The 19,696-nt window shown below is 43.9% G+C and overlaps 1 protein-coding gene across 2 annotated transcripts in view; it reads right to left on the bottom strand.

Moving 5' to 3' along the window:
* Nucleotides 1-2,763: 2,763 nt before the first annotated feature.
* The window catches only part of smpd3 (sphingomyelin phosphodiesterase 3), a 34,731-nt gene continuing 17,798 nt past the window's right edge, over nt 2,764-19,696 (bottom strand). For both annotated transcript variants that reach the window (XM_020457101.2, XM_020457100.2), the window contains exons 3-8: nt 12,599-12,674; nt 7,941-8,099; nt 7,689-7,778; nt 6,736-6,799; nt 5,407-5,566; nt 2,764-4,892 (exon numbers count right to left, since the gene is read on the bottom strand). In XM_020457101.2, coding sequence (XP_020312690.1) covers nt 4,791-4,892; nt 5,407-5,566; nt 6,736-6,799; nt 7,689-7,778; nt 7,941-8,099; nt 12,599-12,674 — 651 coding nt within the window. In that variant the 3' untranslated portion in view covers nt 2,764-4,790. The remainder of the gene's footprint in view (nt 4,893-5,406; nt 5,567-6,735; nt 6,800-7,688; nt 7,779-7,940; nt 8,100-12,598; nt 12,675-19,696) is intronic.

Raw genomic sequence — 19,696 nt, 5'->3', positions numbered from 1 at the left:
TGTGTGATGATTGTGAGGCGTTATACAATTTGACTGTAACAGGTACTGTAGCCTATTATACTGTTTAGATGGGTTAAATTGAAATTGAAATCTGGACACTGACTGTAGGTCTATAACCTCTCACATAGCCTTAATAAAAACTCCTGCAGAATGTAGCCTTTCTTGCAGGAAAATTATACACCAAATGTAGGCAACTTTTTTATGGGAACAGGAGTGGAGAAATATTATTTATTTCTGCAGCTTGAGAGAATGCAATGCACAGTTAGATACCATCTGTAGAGGTGCTGTCTTCCTAAGAAAAGCATGGTAAAAGCTGATTGTATTTCAACTACATAAAATATACCTCGAAGCTGAACTGAAATCTGATCAGAAACAGCTTGGGTCGTTTTTACAGCTTTCTTTTTCCTTACAACCGTTCAAACTGATGTCATTTGGACATTTTGCACAGAAAATCATCCCGTTTGTTTTTATTGCATTATTGTATTTCCTCCTAAGTCCCTAAACATTTTTTCTCCTTGAAAGATGACAGAGACAACTTTACTGATGTCAACCAGATTGAAGCATTAATTATATTGTCACGCCCTGACCTTAGTTATATTTGTTTTCTTTAATATTTTGGTACAGTCAGGGTGTGACAAGGGCGGTTTGTTTAGTTTTTGTATTGTCTAGGGCTTTTTGTTTTCCCTAGTCTAGGTGTTTATATGTCTATGGTTGCCGAGATTGGTTCTCAATCAGAGGCAGCTGTTTATCGTTGTCTCTGATTGGGGACCATATTTAGGTAGCCATATTCATTGGATATTTTGTGGGTTGTTATTCTATGTTTAGTTTCCTGTTTGCACCAGTCATATAGCGTCACGGTTCAGTTTGTATAGTGTTGTTCAGTGTTCGTTCTTTCATTAAAAGAGTATGTACACTTACCGCGCTGTGCCTTTGTCTCCTCCATATGACGACCGTGACATATATTGATCTATGACATGATTCTGTTGAGCAAGGATTTATTTAGTTTTCTAGGGCAACATTTAATGACAGAAGAGAAGCTACATGAATTTAATTATAGATAAATAGACAGCCTACCAAAATGTTGGAAATTATAAGCAGAAACATCAGGCAAAAACAAAACCTGCACCCCCTTTCAGAAAATCGTTCTGCAGTCTTTGACTGTAGCCTATAGCACATTTTCTGTGTTTATGGTTAGGGTTGGGTGCAGGCCTCAGATTTTCACTTCATCACATATAGTCAGGAGGTTGTGGAGGGGTTATTAGCAATTGCAGACGGTTGTGGGTGAACAAACAGATGACCCACTAACATTGTAGCGCCCTGGCCATAGAGAGGCTTTTATTCTCTATTTTGGGTAGGCCAGGGTGTGACGGGTGGGCATTCTAGTTTCTTTATTTCTATGTTTTCTGTTTCTATGTCTTGGCCAGGTATGCTTCTCACTCAGGGACAGCTGTCTATCGTTGTCTCTGATTGGGAATCATACTTAGGCAGCCTTTTTTCCTTTGTATTTTGTGGGTAGTTATCTTTGTTAGTGGTACTATAGTCTAGTAAGCTTCACGGTCGTTACTTTGTTTGTTGTTTTGTTGGTGACATTGATATAAATAAAGGAAAATGTACGCTCACCACGCTGCACCTTGGTCCGCTCATTTCCACCACGACGTCCGTGTCAAACGTATATTGTATGTAAAGTTTTACACAAGCAGGTGATTTCCCCTCTTTATTGAAAGTCCTCCAATTACAGTGTTTTTGCATGTGTTTCTAGTCATGCATGTAGAAGGCTTTAGTATATAATTGCCGTTGGCACAGATTCACTGTATTTATACCTGAATGTTGTCATTATAAATGAGAGTTGCTTTTTATTAGCAACAAATGTATTTGGTTGACTGGACACGCAATCTGCAGAACTCATTAGCATATAGGGCATATCATCAAGCTCAAATAAACAATAATAACCTCGTAATTAGATACAAATTATAAGGCATGTGTTATTGGTTTGGAGGAATGCAATTATTATGGACCCTTCTGGTTGGCAAAAGATGCCAAAATGGCCAAATGTTTATCTCACATTTGGTCTTGTGTCTCTGTTTGTTTTATGTTCACAGGGACTCCCCTCCTTGGGGTTTTCAAAAAAGCTAATTCAAGGGCATGCTGTCACAGCGAAGAGTGCTTTGTTGTTTGTCAAGTGTAACATAGAACTCCCCTCTCCCCTGATATTAAAAAGCAGAAGTCCACGTCATACGAGGAAAGTACACACAAGGTTTTACTTCCTTGTCACTTTTCTCTCTTTCTATGCACAAGTTGTTCATTTCCTTTCTGTGTCCTATACAATGTGGCACTAAGCACAATTACCCTGTGTGACACTAAGCTTTCATAGACAGTGAAGCTCAGAAAATAGCTGTGAGCTGTGGAATGTTCATGGACATGACTTACACAACTTGAGGTAGTGAAAACAAATTCACACACAGGTACGCTCGCACCTCTGGCTGGTCTTTTTGTGACCCACCACTCTTCCTCTGGGTATCTGATGCTCAGCAAAGGTAAAGCAACATTTATTCGGCACCGCTTGCTATACAAAGACCTACACAACACACACTTATGGGTCAGTTTGGGTCACGAATGCACACACACACAGTCCCTAAGTCCCTGTGAGACAGAAGGCTTCTGTGGTGTTTTCCACTGGAGGCTTGGCAAAGAATGACTGTTGGTGAATGAGACTCCTTCAGACATATACTCCACACTCAAATTAAAGACACAGAGAGCCAGTGATTCAAAGAGGGAAAATATATATTTTTTTAAAGCAGAAGAAAATTAGCTGTTGAATAAGCTTAAAAAAGAGAGCCAATTCCCTGCCACATCACTCAGATAACGAGGCTACCCCAAAGCAGCATTCACCACAAAATGATTTTACAAAACCATCAGTGACCATCAGTTATTATAGAGAACAAAATCAAAAGAATAGCAATGTGATGCATTATCTGTGGAGAGACTAGAAGCCATGGAGCATCATCATAACACTTTGCAAGCAGCTACAGCAGTCCCCCTGCCTGCCCCTTGACCCCCCCCCCCCCCCCCCCCCCCAGTCCCTGACTCAAAAACAGACCCAACCGCGGAGAGGCTGAGGGACTGGAGAGTCAGACCAGCACAAGGGAGATGTTATCTCTATGAGTTTGTGAACTAAACCAGGGAACTGCAGCATCCTAAATATGGAACAGATCAATGCAAGATGGGCCATGTACTGTATTAAAAAAGCACAAATATAAACCCTACCAATACTACTACTACTACTAATAATAATAAAGAGGCTTTAGAGCGTATAAAAGCAGCCAGGTGATAGTAGATGAATAGAAACGCCAGGTGGGCATACATACATACAGTACATACATACAGTACATACATATTAAAGTACAGAGATATTCTGACCGACCAGGATCCCTTCATGACCTGAAACAAGTAAACAGGTGTGTAAACGTTCACCTCTGCTGTGGCCACAACCAGGAATAAGATCTATAAATACTGCACCATGCTAAAGTGGGACATGGGGTCGTCACATATCCCAAAGCCAGCTCTGCACACATACGCACATCCCTTATCATCCTGTGATACAGCCAGCAATAGCAACAGTGTCAATAAGAACAGGTGAGAGAGTAAAAAGGTGTTGTCACAAATGAGGCAGGCATCAGTGCCAATGGTGTCTGTGTATGTAATGAGTGTGCAGGTGTGTGGGTTTTGGCAGGGTGGCATTTCATGCAGACTCATTGCATTGGCAGCATTTGAGATTGCATTGTCAGGGGAACATGCTTATCGCCCTGGAGACCAGGCTTTCAACCCAAACAGTTCTTATTGAGGGATTGCATCTGATATCCTCATTACCCTCCCCATGCAGAACCCCCCCCCCCCCCCGCTCCCCCACCCAGGCCCTCCTAACTAAGTTCCTCTTATCTAATCATATCACGTGTTCCTCACTGCTCAGCTCTGCATAACAACCAAACAACCACTGAAACATGAGATGCCAGTCAGATTGGCCCCGAAAAGATCCCTTTCAGATGTTATTTTTCATACAATACCTCATTATAAATTTAAAGTATTAAATGTGGGTGTTTCAACTCCCTACAAATATGGTACGTTGACCATAGAAACCATTAGAAAGAGTTAGAAAAAAATACATTATGCCGAGGTTCCATGAATTGGGGTTAAGGTAAGAGAGGAACAAACACACCAACACAGAGACACAGTAAGCCAGGCTACACTCTAAATTCCATGAGTCAAGAGAAGTCTCATGTCACCGTTTTAAATCAAATAAAGAACAAAGTTTAGACGCTTCCGAGCCCAAAAAGTAAAAACAGAAAAAGGTCAGACATAAATGAGGCCTAAAAACATAAAAGTATCTAAATACAGGAAATGAGTCATAGTAAGTCAATCATTGGGACTCCATCATCAGGGAGCTGATAGACCCCGAGGACCAGAGGTGATACATGGTACGGTGGAGACCTGTAGGTGTGTGAGTCAACCTCAGACTGTGTGTGTTTGTGTGAGTCTTTTGCTCAGTCCCTCAGGTCCGCATTGGGCCCGGTCCAGACCTCTGGCACACACAACAACCACTCTCTTATCTCTCTCCACCAGGTTCTCTCTGGATCACATGACTCCTCTGCATCCGCTCCTTTATTTCTTCTTCGTTATGTCCACCCGTTTCTTCTCCTTTTTCAAGCTCTGTCTTTCTCAGGCCTGAGTTCCTTGCCTTCCCTCTGCCTCTTCGGTCCCCGCTCTTCCTCCGTGGCAGTATAAAGGGTGTAGGCCTAAGGCTCCTCCTCTCCTGTGGACACAGCCAGACGCATGGCCACAGACAGGTGGTCAGTGAGGCCGGCCAGCTGGGTGATGAAGCTAAACTCTTCAATGTCCTGCAGGTGGCAACAGAGAGTAGGTACATGACATCATTATAATTTCATAATACAACATTATGGGATTACAGATGAATTATATCACGTTATCATAATACTAGATTACAACGCAGCATATTTTAAATCATAATCTTCTGAGCCATTGTGCATAATGTCCTTGAAAAGATGGTTTATCGGAAAATGTATGTCACTCAGAATTCTTGCCATAGCTACATTTAATCACAAGGTGGCAGTTCAGTGCCATGATTCATAATGAGAAAAGCGAGATGTTGTTGAGCACGGATTTGCAATCTATGCAAATAAAGTAATTTGGTTTTCTAATCCTCTTTGACCCATAAACAAAATGTGATGAAAACATTGTCCTAACCCTTCTTTCCCAATTGATTTGATCTGGTATTGATCAGCTGTGGTTCTGTTATGCTCAGTCTCCTTCTTTTGTGTGTTTCTACATCTCGACCTCCTTGGGATCTTGAGGGTATTTGGCCAGGGTTTCCATATTTGTCAATGAACGTACCATTTTCCAGTCCTGCTGCACCGCCTCACTGTAAAGGATGTAGTCGATCCTCCTCCCGTTGCCTTTCAGGGGGATCTTTCTGCCCTTCTGATTAGGACAGTGGTTTTTATTGGTGGGGAACACCAGGTATTCCTTCCTCCCCTCCTCATTCTCCATCACTCTGTCAATGGAAACAATCAACCACTTACTTAAAAACACCTTAAAATTGCAGCCCAAATAAATGCTTCACAGAGTTCAAGTAACACACACACATCTCAACATCAACTGTTCAGGGGAGACTATGTGAATCAGGCATTGATGGTCAAATTGTTGCAAAGAAACCACTACTAAAGGACACCAATAAGAAGAAGAGACTTGCTTGGGCCAAGAAACATGAGCAATGGACATTAGACTGGTGGAAATTGGTTGTTTGGTCTGGAGTCCAAATTGGAGATTTTTGGTTCCAACCGCCTTGTCTTTGTGAGACGTAGTGTGGGTGAACTGATAATCTCCACATGTGTATTTCCCACCATAAAGCATGGAGGAGGAGGTGTGGTGGTGTGGGGATGCTTTGCTTGTGACAATGTCAGTGATTTATTTAGAATTCAAGGCACACTTAACCAGCATGGCTACCATAGCATTCTGCAGCGATACGCCATCCCATCTGGTTTGGGCTTAGTGGGACTACAGTATCTTTTGTTTTTCAACAGGAAAATGTCCTAACACACCTTCAGGCTGTGTAAGAGCTATATGACCAAGAAGGAGAGTGACATAGAGCTGCATCAGATAACCTGGCCTCCACAATCCCTCGAACTCAACCGAATTGAGATGGCTTGGAACGAGTTGGACCGTAGAATGAAAGGAAAGCAGCCAACAAGTACTCAGCATGTGGGGGAACTCCTTCAATACTGCATTCTAGGTGAAGCCTACAGAATGCCAACAGTGTGCAAAGCTGTCATCAAGGCAAAGGGTGGCTATTTGGTTACTACACTTGTTTGGTTACTACATGATTCCATATGTGTTATTTCATAGTTTTGATGTCTTCACTAATATTCTACAATGTAGAAAAAAGTCAAATAAAGAGAAACCTAAAACTTTTGATGGGTAGTATATAACCATAACGAAACTTTGACAACATTTAGAGAATGTTCTCAGAATGTTTCAAAAACATTTTTTTTTACCAGTCAGGAAACATGTGGCTTCGTTCCGATAACCAATGTGAAACCAAAAACACATGCTCCCACAATTTCCAAGGAACCAAAAGGTGCGAGCTGGGTGATATGTATTCTATGTACTATGTGTTATTATTATTATGTCTTTGTGTGAGTTGATACCGGTTGTTTTACTTACTTTTGTAAACTCTCTGGTGAACTGACCTCCTCGTCATAAAGCCCACTGGTGTCCAGTAGTGTTCCTGTTAACGCACACACACACACACACACACACACACACACACACACACACAACACACACACACACACACACACACACACACACACACACACACACACACACACACACACACACACACACACACACACACACACACACACACACACACACACACACACACCTGGGTTAGAGAACAGCTGACAGGGAGGAATTTGAGTTCACCTGACCAATTTCGTAATCAGACAATGGATGGCAGCTCATAGAAGCCTGTAGTTCTGAAGCCTGTTTTTCTCTATAATTTCTCGAAAACTCAACAATAACACAAATGGATGAACTGTAGTTGGGCAAAAAAAAGAACACTCCAGTATCTGCCTCCTCTGTGACATAACAGATCTCTCGCCGGACCTCGAAAATGTTCATTTAGAGAATTGTGCTCAGCAAACACATGTGTAGTAACAGTAATGAGGACCTCTGAGGACCTAGGCTTAGGCTAATGATGTCTCCCACAAGGAGGAGGGTGAGACAACATATAAATGAGCAGTAGATGGGAAGGAGAACATGGTGACTCACAGTGATTAACATAACTCCCATATACAGTATCTACACATTGACTCTAGTGCACAATAAACTTGACTTGGTTGAATATACGCCAACATCCATCCTACTATCTCCCTGCCATCACAGCACATATCACTTTCCAAACATCACTGTGTGTCCTAGAGAAGCATTTTGCTACACCCGCAAAACATCTGCTAAATATGTGTATGTGACCAATACAATTTGATTTGATTTGCTAATGTTCCTTCTCCTTTAGATTCAGTTCCAGACCATCATTCTCCAGGTTTATGCCAGTTCCCTGACACAAGCACACCCACTCCCACCAGTACCAGCCCAAACTCCTGTCCACTCACCCAGAGCCCATGGCTTGTCCTCCCCTGGCCCCAGGCGACACGGGTCCTTGTACTGCGTGAATAGGGAATGCTGCTGCTCCAGTTTATCCTCTGAAATGGAGGGATAAGATGAGAAACAAAGAGGGGCTTGTCTGTCCAGATCCCCCAGTCATTAGTCCAGATACATGGAATGATAGGTACAACACCCAAACATACAATTTCTGCAGGATGTCAGAGAATAGAAGCTTTTCACACAGTCAGAGAACTAGCTACCTGAAGAGCAATTGTCGAAATTGAGGTCGCCGAGGACAACATCAAAGGCCACCTGGTCCTCCAGACCCTTCTCCTCTGAGGGGCGGGACGTTGCCTTGCGGAAATCCGTCCCCCACTCCAAAAGTAGATCCAACTGCTCACAACGCACAGCTGCATCTCCTAAAGGACGTAGATAGAGAGACAGAGAGAGAGAGAAATAGGGGAGAGAGAGAGAGAGAGAGAGAGAGAGAGAGAGAGAGAGAGAGAGAGAGAGAGAGAGAGAGAGAGAGAGAGAGAGAGAGAGAGAGAGAGAGAGAAAGAGAAAGAGAGAGAGAGAGGAGGGTGGTTAGGAGGATGGAAATACAAAATGTGAGTGGCTTAGCTTTGGATGAGATTTTGGCTGAAGCACAAGGAAAGAGGGAGAAAAAATACATAGAGTGTACTCAAACAGTATTTACAGCACACTGCATACTGGTCACTATGGGCTGCTGGCTGGGGAATGGGGAGTCTCCCTGTGGCCAGCAAGAACGACCAAGCTACTAAACAGATCTGTGTGTGGGGAGAGCAGGGGTGGTCTGGAACCCTTGACAACATCTATTCAATGCTGATCATTTATGAGTCAACAAGACAATGAAAACATGGGTAATAAGCAGCAACGGCCAAAATAAACAGAAGTAGAAGCAGAAATCACACACACACACACACACACACACACACACACACACACACACACACACACACACACACACACACACACACACACACACACACACACACACACACACACACACACACACACACAGAGAGAGAACAAGCAGTAAGAGGGAGGGGAAAATGGGACATGAAAAACAAGCAGCAATAGGAATGTGCCTCGTTGTAAAGATCAGTTTTGTACTGTGTAAAGCATCACCTAGAACATAATAAGGCCTCTCTTGTTCTCTCTTCCCTATATTTCATTTGTCTTTAGAAATAGCCCTTGTTCTATAGTTAGCCCAGTGAGCAGACTCTCAGAGGTGTAGGATGCTCCAAAAATAGCAGGGAGATATGTCTTCAAAAAAACGAGACCCAGAGACCAGAGGCTTTAAATAGGCCTGACTCTTAAAACAGTTTGAGCCCATCGCCATGGGAACAGAGCATGTGTGCAGAGCAAGTGTGTGGGTTTGATGCATCCATTTATCTGCTCTAAGGTAGAAAGCAGAGTAGGCTACTACAAACACACTATCCATCTTACACCATCTGTCTACTACTATTGTGTTCACAGACTCGTGTACAATCACTCAGATCTCTCCCTATCTCAGTCTGTCGTCTCACTTGCTTCAATATCAAATCAAACTTTATTTGTCACATGCACCGAATACAACAAGTGTAGACCTTACCGTGAAATGCTTACTTACAAGCTCTTAACTAACAGTGCAGTTCAAGAAAGAGTTAAGAAAATATTGACCAAATAAAGTAAAAAACACATTTTAAAAAGTAACAATAACGAGGCTATATACAGGGGTTACTGGTACAGAGTCAGTGTGCGGGGGTACGGGTTAGCCGAGGTAATTTGAACATAGCGGTAGGGGTGAAGTGGCTATGCATAGATAATAAACAGTGAGTAGCAGCAGTGTACAAAACAAATGTAGGGGAGGGGTGTCAATGTAAATAGTGCGGTGGCCATGTGATTCATTGTCAATAAAACAAAGGAGTTGATTGTGGGTTACAGGAGACAGCAGAGAGAGCACGTCCCCATCCACATCGACAGGGCCGCAGTGGAGAGGGTCAAAAGCTTCAAGTTCCTTGGCGTGCACATCACCAAGGACCTGAAATTGTTCCACCGACTCTGTGGTGAAGAAGGCGCAACAGTGCCTCTTCAATCTCAGGAGGCTGAAGAAATTCGTCAAGGCCCCTAAAACCCTCACAAACTTCTATCGATGCACCATTAAGAGCTTTCTTTCAGGCTGCATTACCGCCTGGTACGGCAACAGCACCACCCTCAACTGCATGGCTCTCCAGAAGGTGGTGCGTTCAGCCCAACTCATCACTTGGGGCACACTGCCTGCCTGCCTTCCAGGACATCGACAGCACCCGGTGTCATAGGAAGGCCAAGAAGATCATCAAGGACCTCAGCCATCCGAGCAACAGCCTGTTCACCCTGCTCATCGAGCAGACGGCGACGGGTGTATCAAAGACGGGGACTGAGAGACTGAAAAACAGCTTCTATCTCCAGACCATCACACATTTGAACAGCCATCACCAGCAGGCCACTGCCCGGAACTCTGCCCGGCACCTTAGAGACTGCTGCCCCATGTATATAGAGACATTGAACACTGGTCACTTGAACAATGTTTACATACTATTTGACTTTATATGTATACAGTGCAGTGAAAAAGTATTTGACCCTTTTCTGATTACTGAATGTTATCCGATCTTCAACCAAAACCTAATATTAGATCAAGGGAACCTGAGTTTACAAATAACAACAAAATAATTATACTTATTTTATTATTTACTTTTAACAAAGTTAATGATGAATAAGTTGACTGTTTATAGATGTGATAAGTAGAGTTTAATTCGGGAGATGGTAACTCTTTAAAGAACCGCTCTCGTGGTGCCCCATATGAGTTCATTGTTACATGATTAATTTAATCAGGTAACAATTAAATATAGTTAGTTGATTAGATAAATAACAGTCTTCAGATTAATGTCAAAGTCAAGTCACGCCAATACACAACATTATATACAGACCTTTTATATTCATATCCTGTCCATACCGTCTATACACACCATTATAATTATACAGGTGAAGTCAGAAGTTTAAACTCAGTTTTTCACAATTCCTGACATTTAATCAGACTAAAAATTCCCTAGTCTTAGGTCAGTTAGGATCACCAATTTATTTTAAGAATGTGAAATGTCAGAATAATAGTAGAGAGAATTATTTATTTCAGCTTTTATTTCTTTCATCACACATTCCCAGCGGGGCAGAAGTTTACATACACTCAATTAGATTGCCTTTACATTGTTGAACTTGGGTCAAACGTTTCGGGTAGCCTTCCACAAGCTTCCCACAATAAGTTGGGTGAATTTTGGCCCATTCCTCCTGACAGAGCCGGTGTAACTGAGTCAGGTTTGTAGGCCTCCTTGCTCGCACACGCTTTCTCAGTTCTGCCCACAAATGTTCATTAGGATTGAGGTCAGGGCTTTGTGATGGCCACTCCAATACCTTGACTTTGTTGGTCTGAAGCCATTTTGCCACAACTTTGGAAGTATGCTTGGGGTCATTGTCCACTTGGAAGACCCATTTGCGACCAAGCTTTAACTGATGTCTTGAGATGTTGCTTCAATATGTCCACATAATTCCCCCCCTCATGACGCCATCTATTTTGTGAAGTGCACCAGTCCCTCCTGCAGCAAAGCACCCCCACAACATGATGCTGCCACCCCCATGCTTCACGGTTGGGATGGTGTTCTTTGGCTTGCAAGCCTCCCTCTATTTCCTCCGAACATAACGATGGTCAATTCTTTTTTTGTTTCATCAGACCAGAGGACATTTCTCCAAAAAGTACGATCTTTGTCTCCATGTGCAGTTGCAAACCGTAGTCTGGCTTTTATATGCCGGTTTTGGAGCAGTGGCTTCTTCCTTTCTGAGAGGCCTTTCAGGTTATGTCGATATAGGACTCGTTTTACTGTGGATAAAGATAATTTGTGCCTGTTTCCTCCAGCATCTTCACAAGGTCCTTTACTGTTGTTCTGGGATTGATTTGCACTTTTCGCACCAAAGTACATTCATCTCTAGGAGACAGAGTGTGTCTCCTTCCTGAGTGGTATGACGGCTGTGTGGTCCAATGGTGTTTATACTTGCGTACTATTGTTTGTACAGATGAACGTGGTACCTTCAGGCATTTGGAAATTGCTCCCAAGGATGAACCAGACTTGTGGAGGTATACAATTTTCTTTATGAGGTCTTGGCTGATTTCTTTTGATTTTCCCATGATGTCAAGCAAAGAGGTGCTGAGTTTAAAGGTAGGCCTTGAAATACATCCACAGGTACACCTCCAATTGACTCAAATGATGTCAATTAGCCTATCAAAAGCTTCTAAAGCCATGACATCGTTTTCTGGAATTTTCCAAGCTGTTTAAAAGCACAGTCAACTTAGTGTATGTAAGTCAGTTATAAGTGAAATAATCTGTAAACAATTGTTGGAAAAATTACTTGTCATGCACAAAGTAGATGTCCTAACCTACTTTCCAAAACTATAGTTTATTAACAAGGCATTTGTGGAGTGGTTGAAAAACGAGTTTTAATAACTCAAACCTAAGTGGATGTAAACTTCTCACTTCAACTGTATGTATATTCAGGACTCTGACATTGCTGGTTTTGATATTTCAGATGTTTTAAAAGTGTTTGGATAATATGTGTATTGTTGTTTTATTGCTGTGTGTATATTACTGTATTATTGTATCTGCAAATCTGTGTACTCGACCAATCAACTTTGATTTGATTTGACTCTCAAACCCTTTTATATTTCCAAACATTTGTTCCATTTACCTCTGATATTCATATAAGACTACAGTGCCAGCATAGACCTATTCAGACAGTAGGGAGGAGAAGCTAAGATCTAATCAGCAAAGAAGCTCAAAAATGTTTTGTGTGTGAGCATGTACTGTACTGTATACTGTAAACATAAAAATACCTTCAATGGCGTGTAGATGAGTGCAGGTGAGGTATCCCACAACTCTCTGCTCCTGATGGGAGGTTCCCACCTGCACCTGTAGAGAATAGGGAGAGAAAAATAGGAAGTTAAATATCTCTGACAACAAGCAGATTGGACAGTGAATTAGAAAATATTTAATACCACATAATATCATATATTAATGTAACCTGTACATCTGCAGACCTACTTCTGTCTCGATACTTGTTGGATCAAATCCCTGAGCTGACAATGTAAAAATCTGTTGTTCTGCCCCAGAACAAGGCAGTTCTAGCCTCCTTTCTGCTCCTCACATCCTCTGTCATTGGCCCAATCCAAAACCGATCACCCTCCCTCCCTCCCTCCCTCCCTCCCTCCCTCCCTCCCTCCCTCCCTCCCTCCCTCCCTCCCTCCCTCCCTCCCTCCCTCCCTCCCTCCCTCCCTCCCTCCCTCCCTCCCTCCCTCCCTCCCTCCCTCCCTCCCTCCCTCGTTACTCTGACATTGTCCCTGTTTGAAATCCCCTCAGTGGAGATAGTCTGTTCGTCACTGTTTCGATTTACAGGCCCGAATTGGCCATAGAAACACTGATGATCCTGGAATGAATGGAGAGGCTTTTACTGCAGATTACACTGGGCCTGTGAGCCCGGGCCAAAAATTGTTATACTGAATGGATAGACTGGTGCTTTTGAGTGTCAGAGGCGGGTGGACCACACAGTTGGGTGCAGGTAATAGGGATGGACTACAATATTCGATTGAGTGGGTTGGAAATGTGCAGTGTTTTGAAGTGTTACCTAGTGTCAGAAAAGATCCATCTAAAGACCTTTCAGGACTTGTTCAATATATCTCCTCTGTCATCAGGGCGATTGCAGGTTTGATTAGATTTGATTACAGTGTGTTCAAGCTCTCTGTTCAGTCACTGTGCAGTCATCCAATCACTGTATCGCAGTCTTGGCTTGGGTCTCACCGACAAGGGCCTCATAGAAAACGCATAGGACCACAATAAAGCCTTAGCCAAATTAGCGAGACTTTAAAATGAAATGCAAGGGTTATGTTTTAGACAACAACATAATACATTCTGTGAATTTTTTCCCTCCACAGAGATTTGGAGCCATCCTCTGCCCACTTGGCCTGACACATGCACTGTACATTCCCTGACCCAGTCTGTAGAGCAGCTCCCTTTCCAAGTCTCTTACCCTCTGTTCCTGTTCCCTATTCTCTCTCTCTCTCCTTTCACTTCTCTCTCTTTTTCTGCCTGTGTCCCTGTGTATGAATATTTCAGAGGCTTATCCATGCTTGGGTAGCTGTGTGCTCTAAAACTGACAACAGGCCTGAAGGGAATCATGGTCATGTGTCTAGGTCCGCTTGGGTGTGGGTGCATGTGCGGGTGTGTGCACGCTGTTTGTGTTTGTGCTTTACATAGGCTACATGTTAGAAAATAAATAAATGATAATGATGATTTTGAAAATCAGAATTCCTTGCATCTTGTGTAAACTAGTAGCAGGGTAAAAGTTCAATGTGAACCCAAAGGACAAGTTACACTATACAGTTGAAGTCAGAAGTTTACATACACTTAGGTTGGAGTCATTAAAACTCATTTTTCAACCACTCCACAAATTTCTTGTTTACAAACTATAGCTTTGGCAAGTCGGTTAGGACATCTACTTTGTGCATGACACAAGTCATTTTTCCAACAATGTTTTACAGACAGATTATTTCACTTATAATTCACTGTATCACAATTCCAGTGGGTCAGAAGTTTACATGCACTAAGTTGACTGTGCCTTTAAACAGCTTGGAAAATTCCAGAAAATGATGTCATGGCTTTAGAAGCTTCTGATAGGCTAATTGACATCAGTTGAGTCAATTGGAGGTGTACCTGTGGATGTATTTCAAGGTCTATCTTCAAACTCAGTGCCTCTTTGCTTGACATCATGGGAAAATCAAAATAAATCAGCCAAGACCTCATAAAAATAATTGTAGACCTTCTCAAGTCTGGTTCATCCTTGGGAGCAATTTCCAAACGCGTGAAGGTACCACTTTTATCTGTACAAACAATAGTACGTATAGAAAGTATAAACACCATGGGACCACGCAGCCGTTATACTGCTCACGAAGGAGACACGTTCTGTCTCCTAGAGATGAACGAACTTTGGTCCCAGAACAACAGTAAAGGACCTTGTGAAGATGCTGGAGGAAACGTGTACGAAAGTATCTATATCCACAGTAAAACGAGTTCTATATCGACATAACCTGAAAGGCCGCTCAGCAAGAAAGAAGCCACTGCTCCAAAACCGGCATAAAAAAGCCAGACTACGGTTTACACCTCACATGGGGACAAAGATCTTACTTTTTGGAGAAATGTCCTCTGGTCTGATGAAAGAAAAATAGAACTGTTTGGCCTTAATGACCATCGTTATGTTTGGAGGAAAAAGGGGGAGGCTTGCAAGCCGAAGAACACCACCCCAACCGTGAAGCACGGGAGTGTTGTGTGCTGAAGCACGTAGCGTGTAAAAATTGTCTGTCCTCGGTTGCAACACTCACTACCGAGTTCCAAACTACCTCTGGAAGCAACATCAGCACAATAACTGTTTGTCGGGAGCTTCATAAATGGGTTTCAATGGCCGAGCAGACACACACCAGCCTAAGATCACCATGCGAGCAGTGGAAAGGAATTCTCTGGAGTGAGGAATCACGCTTCCCTATCTGTCAGTCCGAAGGTCTAATCTGGGTTTGGCGGATGCCAGGAGAACTCTACCTGCATCAATACATAGTGGCAACTGTAATGTTTGGTGGAGGAAGAATAATGGTCTGGGGCTGTTTTTCATGGTTCAGGCCCCTTAGTTCCAGTAAAGGGAAATCTTAACGCTACAGTATACAATGACATTCTAGACAATTCTGTGTTTCTAACTTTGTGGCAACAGTTTGGGGAAGGCCCTTTCCTGTTTCACCATGGCAATGCCCCTGTGCACAAAACGAGTTCCATACAGAAATGGTTTGTTGAGAACAGTGTGGAAGAACTTGACTGGCCTGCTCAAAGTCCTGACCTCAACCCCATCGAACACCTTTGGGATGAATTGGAACGCCGACTGCGAGTCAGGCTTAATTGCCTAACATCAGTGCTCGACCTCACTAATGCTCTTGTGGCTGAATCGAAAGAAAGTCCCCACAGCAAAGTTCCAACCTCTAGTGGAAAGCCTTCCCAGAAGAGCAGAGGCTGTTATAGCAGCAAACAGGGGAACCAACTCCATATTAAATGCCCATGATTTTGGAATGAGATGTTCGACGAGTAGGTGTCCAGATACCTTTGGTCATGTAGTTTATGTGACCCACTTTAAATTCTCCTGCAACCAGACCTTTTTCTCTCTCAGCATGGAGGCTAGAGAGAGGAGCCAAGACCTCTACTGTACCCCATTACTGTGTCCAATGCTTAAATAGACTTCCACGTCAACACAGGCAGAGTAAAAGCAAGTCCCTTTATCCCCAGGAAGGAAGGTAATTTATATCAACAAATGGAGTCGACCTCAGCACTGAAAGGAGTTCTTGGTCATTAAAAGCAAAGGGAGAAGCTAAGGTTTATTTCTTTCATTGATTTCCATTCAATGTGTACTTTGAGTGGGTCTGCTTTAAGGTTCTCTCTGTAATGTATTCAGACTCCACACAAACAGGCACAAGCATGCACAAAGATGCACGCTCTCTCGCACGCATGCACACACACTCACTCACACACTCCTCCTTCAACCTTGCACTTTGTGGTTTTAAATAATAATAAGAGGGATAAATGTTGAGACCGAAAGGCTTTAATTACTGGGTTGCTCTTCAGGGAGACATTTTTAATTAATTGTGTATCTCTACACACCCACCACCCTCCCTCCCTTCCTGTATCTCCCTCCCTCCCTCCCACCCTCCCTACCTTCCTGTAACTCCCTCCCTCCCTCCCTGTATCTCTTCCTCCCTTTCACCCTTCTTCCCTTTTCCTCCGGAGCTCATGTCTTTGTAATGTCTGAGTTTGTCACTTCATGTAGGTCTGCTAAGAACGTACATTGTTAGAGAAAAATTACCATGTGGTTTGATAATGTTTGTTTGGTCACAAGACTCCCAATCTTGCAGAGAAAGACCCCTTGGATACATCATTCTTTTTAAAGACTACTAGTCTGTGGGGTCAAGCTGCACGAGGACCCTGAAGCTAAGGGTCAGTCCTACAAGAGCTCTGGAGAGAGTGAGATGATGACCCAGAATGACCCTACGGAGGAGGGAGGCACATAGAGGCAAAGCCATAGGAGCTTGTTATCTGAATCAATAAGCAGCAGGGGGAGGTATGGTTGTCAGAGTGGTGGAACTAAAAGGTGCATACAGAACTTAGCAGGGTTGTTGTCAGCCAGAATCTCCCAGACCCATCATCACCTTCAGGCTGAGAACTGCTGAGCTGCCCCAGCAGGACCTGGAGCCCAGCCAGAACCAGGGATGCATCCCAAATGGCACCAAGTGAATAGGCTGCCATTTGGGACACAACCCCGGACACAGCCCCAGCCAGACAGCCCCAGCTACACAACTACAGCCACACAGCCCTAGCCCCAGTCACACAGCCCTAGTCCCATCCACACAGCCCTAGCTCCAGCCACACAGCCCTAGACCTAGCCCCAGCCACATAGCCCTAACCCTATCCCCAGCCACACAGTCCTAGCCCCATCCCCAGCCACACAGCCCTAGCCCCAGCCACGCAGCCATAGCCCTAGCCCCAGACACCCAGCCCTAGCCCCAGCCACACAGCCCTAGCCCCAGCCACACAGCCCTAGCCCCAGCTACACAGCCCTAGCCCCAGCCACACAGCCCCAGCCACACAGCCCTAGCCCCAGCCATACAGCCCTAGCCCCAGCAACACAGCCCTAGCCCTAACCCCATCCACACAGCCCTAGCCCCAGCCACACAGCCCTAGCCCCAGCCCTAGCCCCAGCCCTAGCCCCAGCCCCAGCCACAGCCCCACACACACACACTCACTCACACACTCCTACACACCCACCACCCTCCCTCCCTTCCTGTATCTCCCTCCCTCCCACCCTCCCTCCCTGTTGCTGGGGCTAGGGCTGTATCGCTGGGGCTAGGGCTGTGTGGCTGGGGCTGTGTGGCTGGGGCTAGGGCTGTGTAGCTGGGGCTAGGGCTGTGTGGCTGGGGCTAGGGCTCTGTGGCTGGGGATAGGGCTGGGGCTGGGGCCCTAGCCCCAGCCGCACAGCCCTAGCCCCAGCCCCAGCCCTAGCTCCAGCCACACAGCCCTAGCCCCAGCCATGTAGCCCTAACCTCGCAGGTTAGTGATCAATGAACCCAAACTCTGCTTTGCTCTGCCTGTCATCAGTCTCCCCAATGGAGCCTCGTCAATCACCTGCAGCTCACGGCATGGCGCTGCCACACTAGAAAACGACTGAAGCTCACTGATGAAAATGGGTTAGACTAGCTAAATATGACTTAATTCATGTTCTGAAATAGCAGAGGTCTGTAGTTCTGGAGCAACTCGAAAGCCCGAAAACAGCTATAACAGAAGATTATCCTTAAAAATATGAAATATTCTACAATTTGTTCCTGTTGCCCTGTGCTAATTCACATTTGAACTCCTTGTTTTAGTACTTAATAAATACGGTCACAGTATAAATAGACAGCACACAAAATTATAATCAAAGACATGCTGTAGGCTAGATATGGGAATAGCATCATAGAATAATAGTGAAGACATCAAAACTATGAAATAACACATATGGAATCATGTAGTAACCAAAATATATATATTTTATATTTGAGATTCTTCAAAGTAGCCACCCTTTGCCTTGATGACAGCTTTGCACACTTTTGGCATTCTCTAAACCAGCTTCACCTGGAATATTTTTCCAACAGTCTTGAAGGAGTTCCCACATATGCTAAGCACTTGCTGGCTGCTTTTCCTTCACTCTGCAGGCCAACTCATCCCAAACCATCTCAATTGGGTTGAGATCGGGTGATTGTGGAGGCCAGGTCATCTGATGCAGCACTCCATCACTCTCCTTCTTGGTCAAATAGCAATTACACAGCCTGGAGGTGTGTTTTGGGTCATTATCCTGTTGAAAAACAAATTAGACTGTAGTCCCACTAAGCCCAAACCAGATGGGATGGCGTATCGCTGCAGAATGCTGTGGTAGCCATGCTGGTTAAGTGTGCCTTGAATTCTAAATAAATCACTGACAGTGTCACCAGCAAAGCACCCCCACATCATCACCCCTCCTCCTCCATGCCTCACGGTGGGAACAACACATGCAGAGATAATCCGTTCACCTACTCTGCGTCTCACAAAGACACAGCGGTTGGAACTAAAAATCTCCAATGTGGACTCATGTTTCTTGGCCCAAGCAAGTCTCTTCTTCTTATTGGTGTCCTTTCACACTGGTTACTTTGCAGCAATTTGACCATGAAGGCAATTATTCACGCAGTCTTCTCTGGTGAGTTGGTGTTGAGATGTGTCTGTTACTTGAACTCTGTGAAGCATTTATTTGGGCTGCAATTTCTGAGGCTGGTAACTCTAATGAACTTATCCTCTGCAGCAGAGGTAACTCTGGGTCTTCCTTTCCTGTGGCGGTCCTCATCAGAGCCAGTTTCCTCAGAGGGCTTGATGGATTTTGCAACTGCACTTGAAGAAACTTTCAAAGTTCTTGAAATTTTCCCGCATTGACTGACCTTCATGTCTTAAAGTAATGATGGACTGTTGTTTCTCTTTGCTCATTTTAACTGTTCTTGCCATAATATGGATTTGGTCTTTTGCCAAATCTTCTGTATACCACCCCTACCTTGTCACAACAAAACTGATTGGCTCAAACGCATTCAGAAGGAAAGATATTCCACAAATTAACTTTTAACAAGGCACAACTGTTAATTGAAATGCATTCCAGGTGGCTACCCCATGAAGCTGGTTGAGAGAATGCCAAGAGTGTGCAAAGCTGTCATCAAGGCAAAGGGTGGCTACTTTGAAGAATCTCAAATATAAAATATATTTTGATTTGTTTAACACTTTTTTGGTTACTACATGATTCCATGTGTTATTTCCTAGTTTTGATGTCTTCACTATCATTCTACAATGTAGAAAAT

Source organism: Oncorhynchus kisutch, linkage group LG22 (genome assembly GCF_002021735.2).
Source record: "Oncorhynchus kisutch isolate 150728-3 linkage group LG22, Okis_V2, whole genome shotgun sequence".
NCBI lineage: Eukaryota > Metazoa > Chordata > Actinopteri > Salmoniformes > Salmonidae > Oncorhynchus > Oncorhynchus kisutch.
Note: the sequence above shows the minus strand (reverse complement) of the source record. Positions and strands in the feature narration are given on the sequence as shown.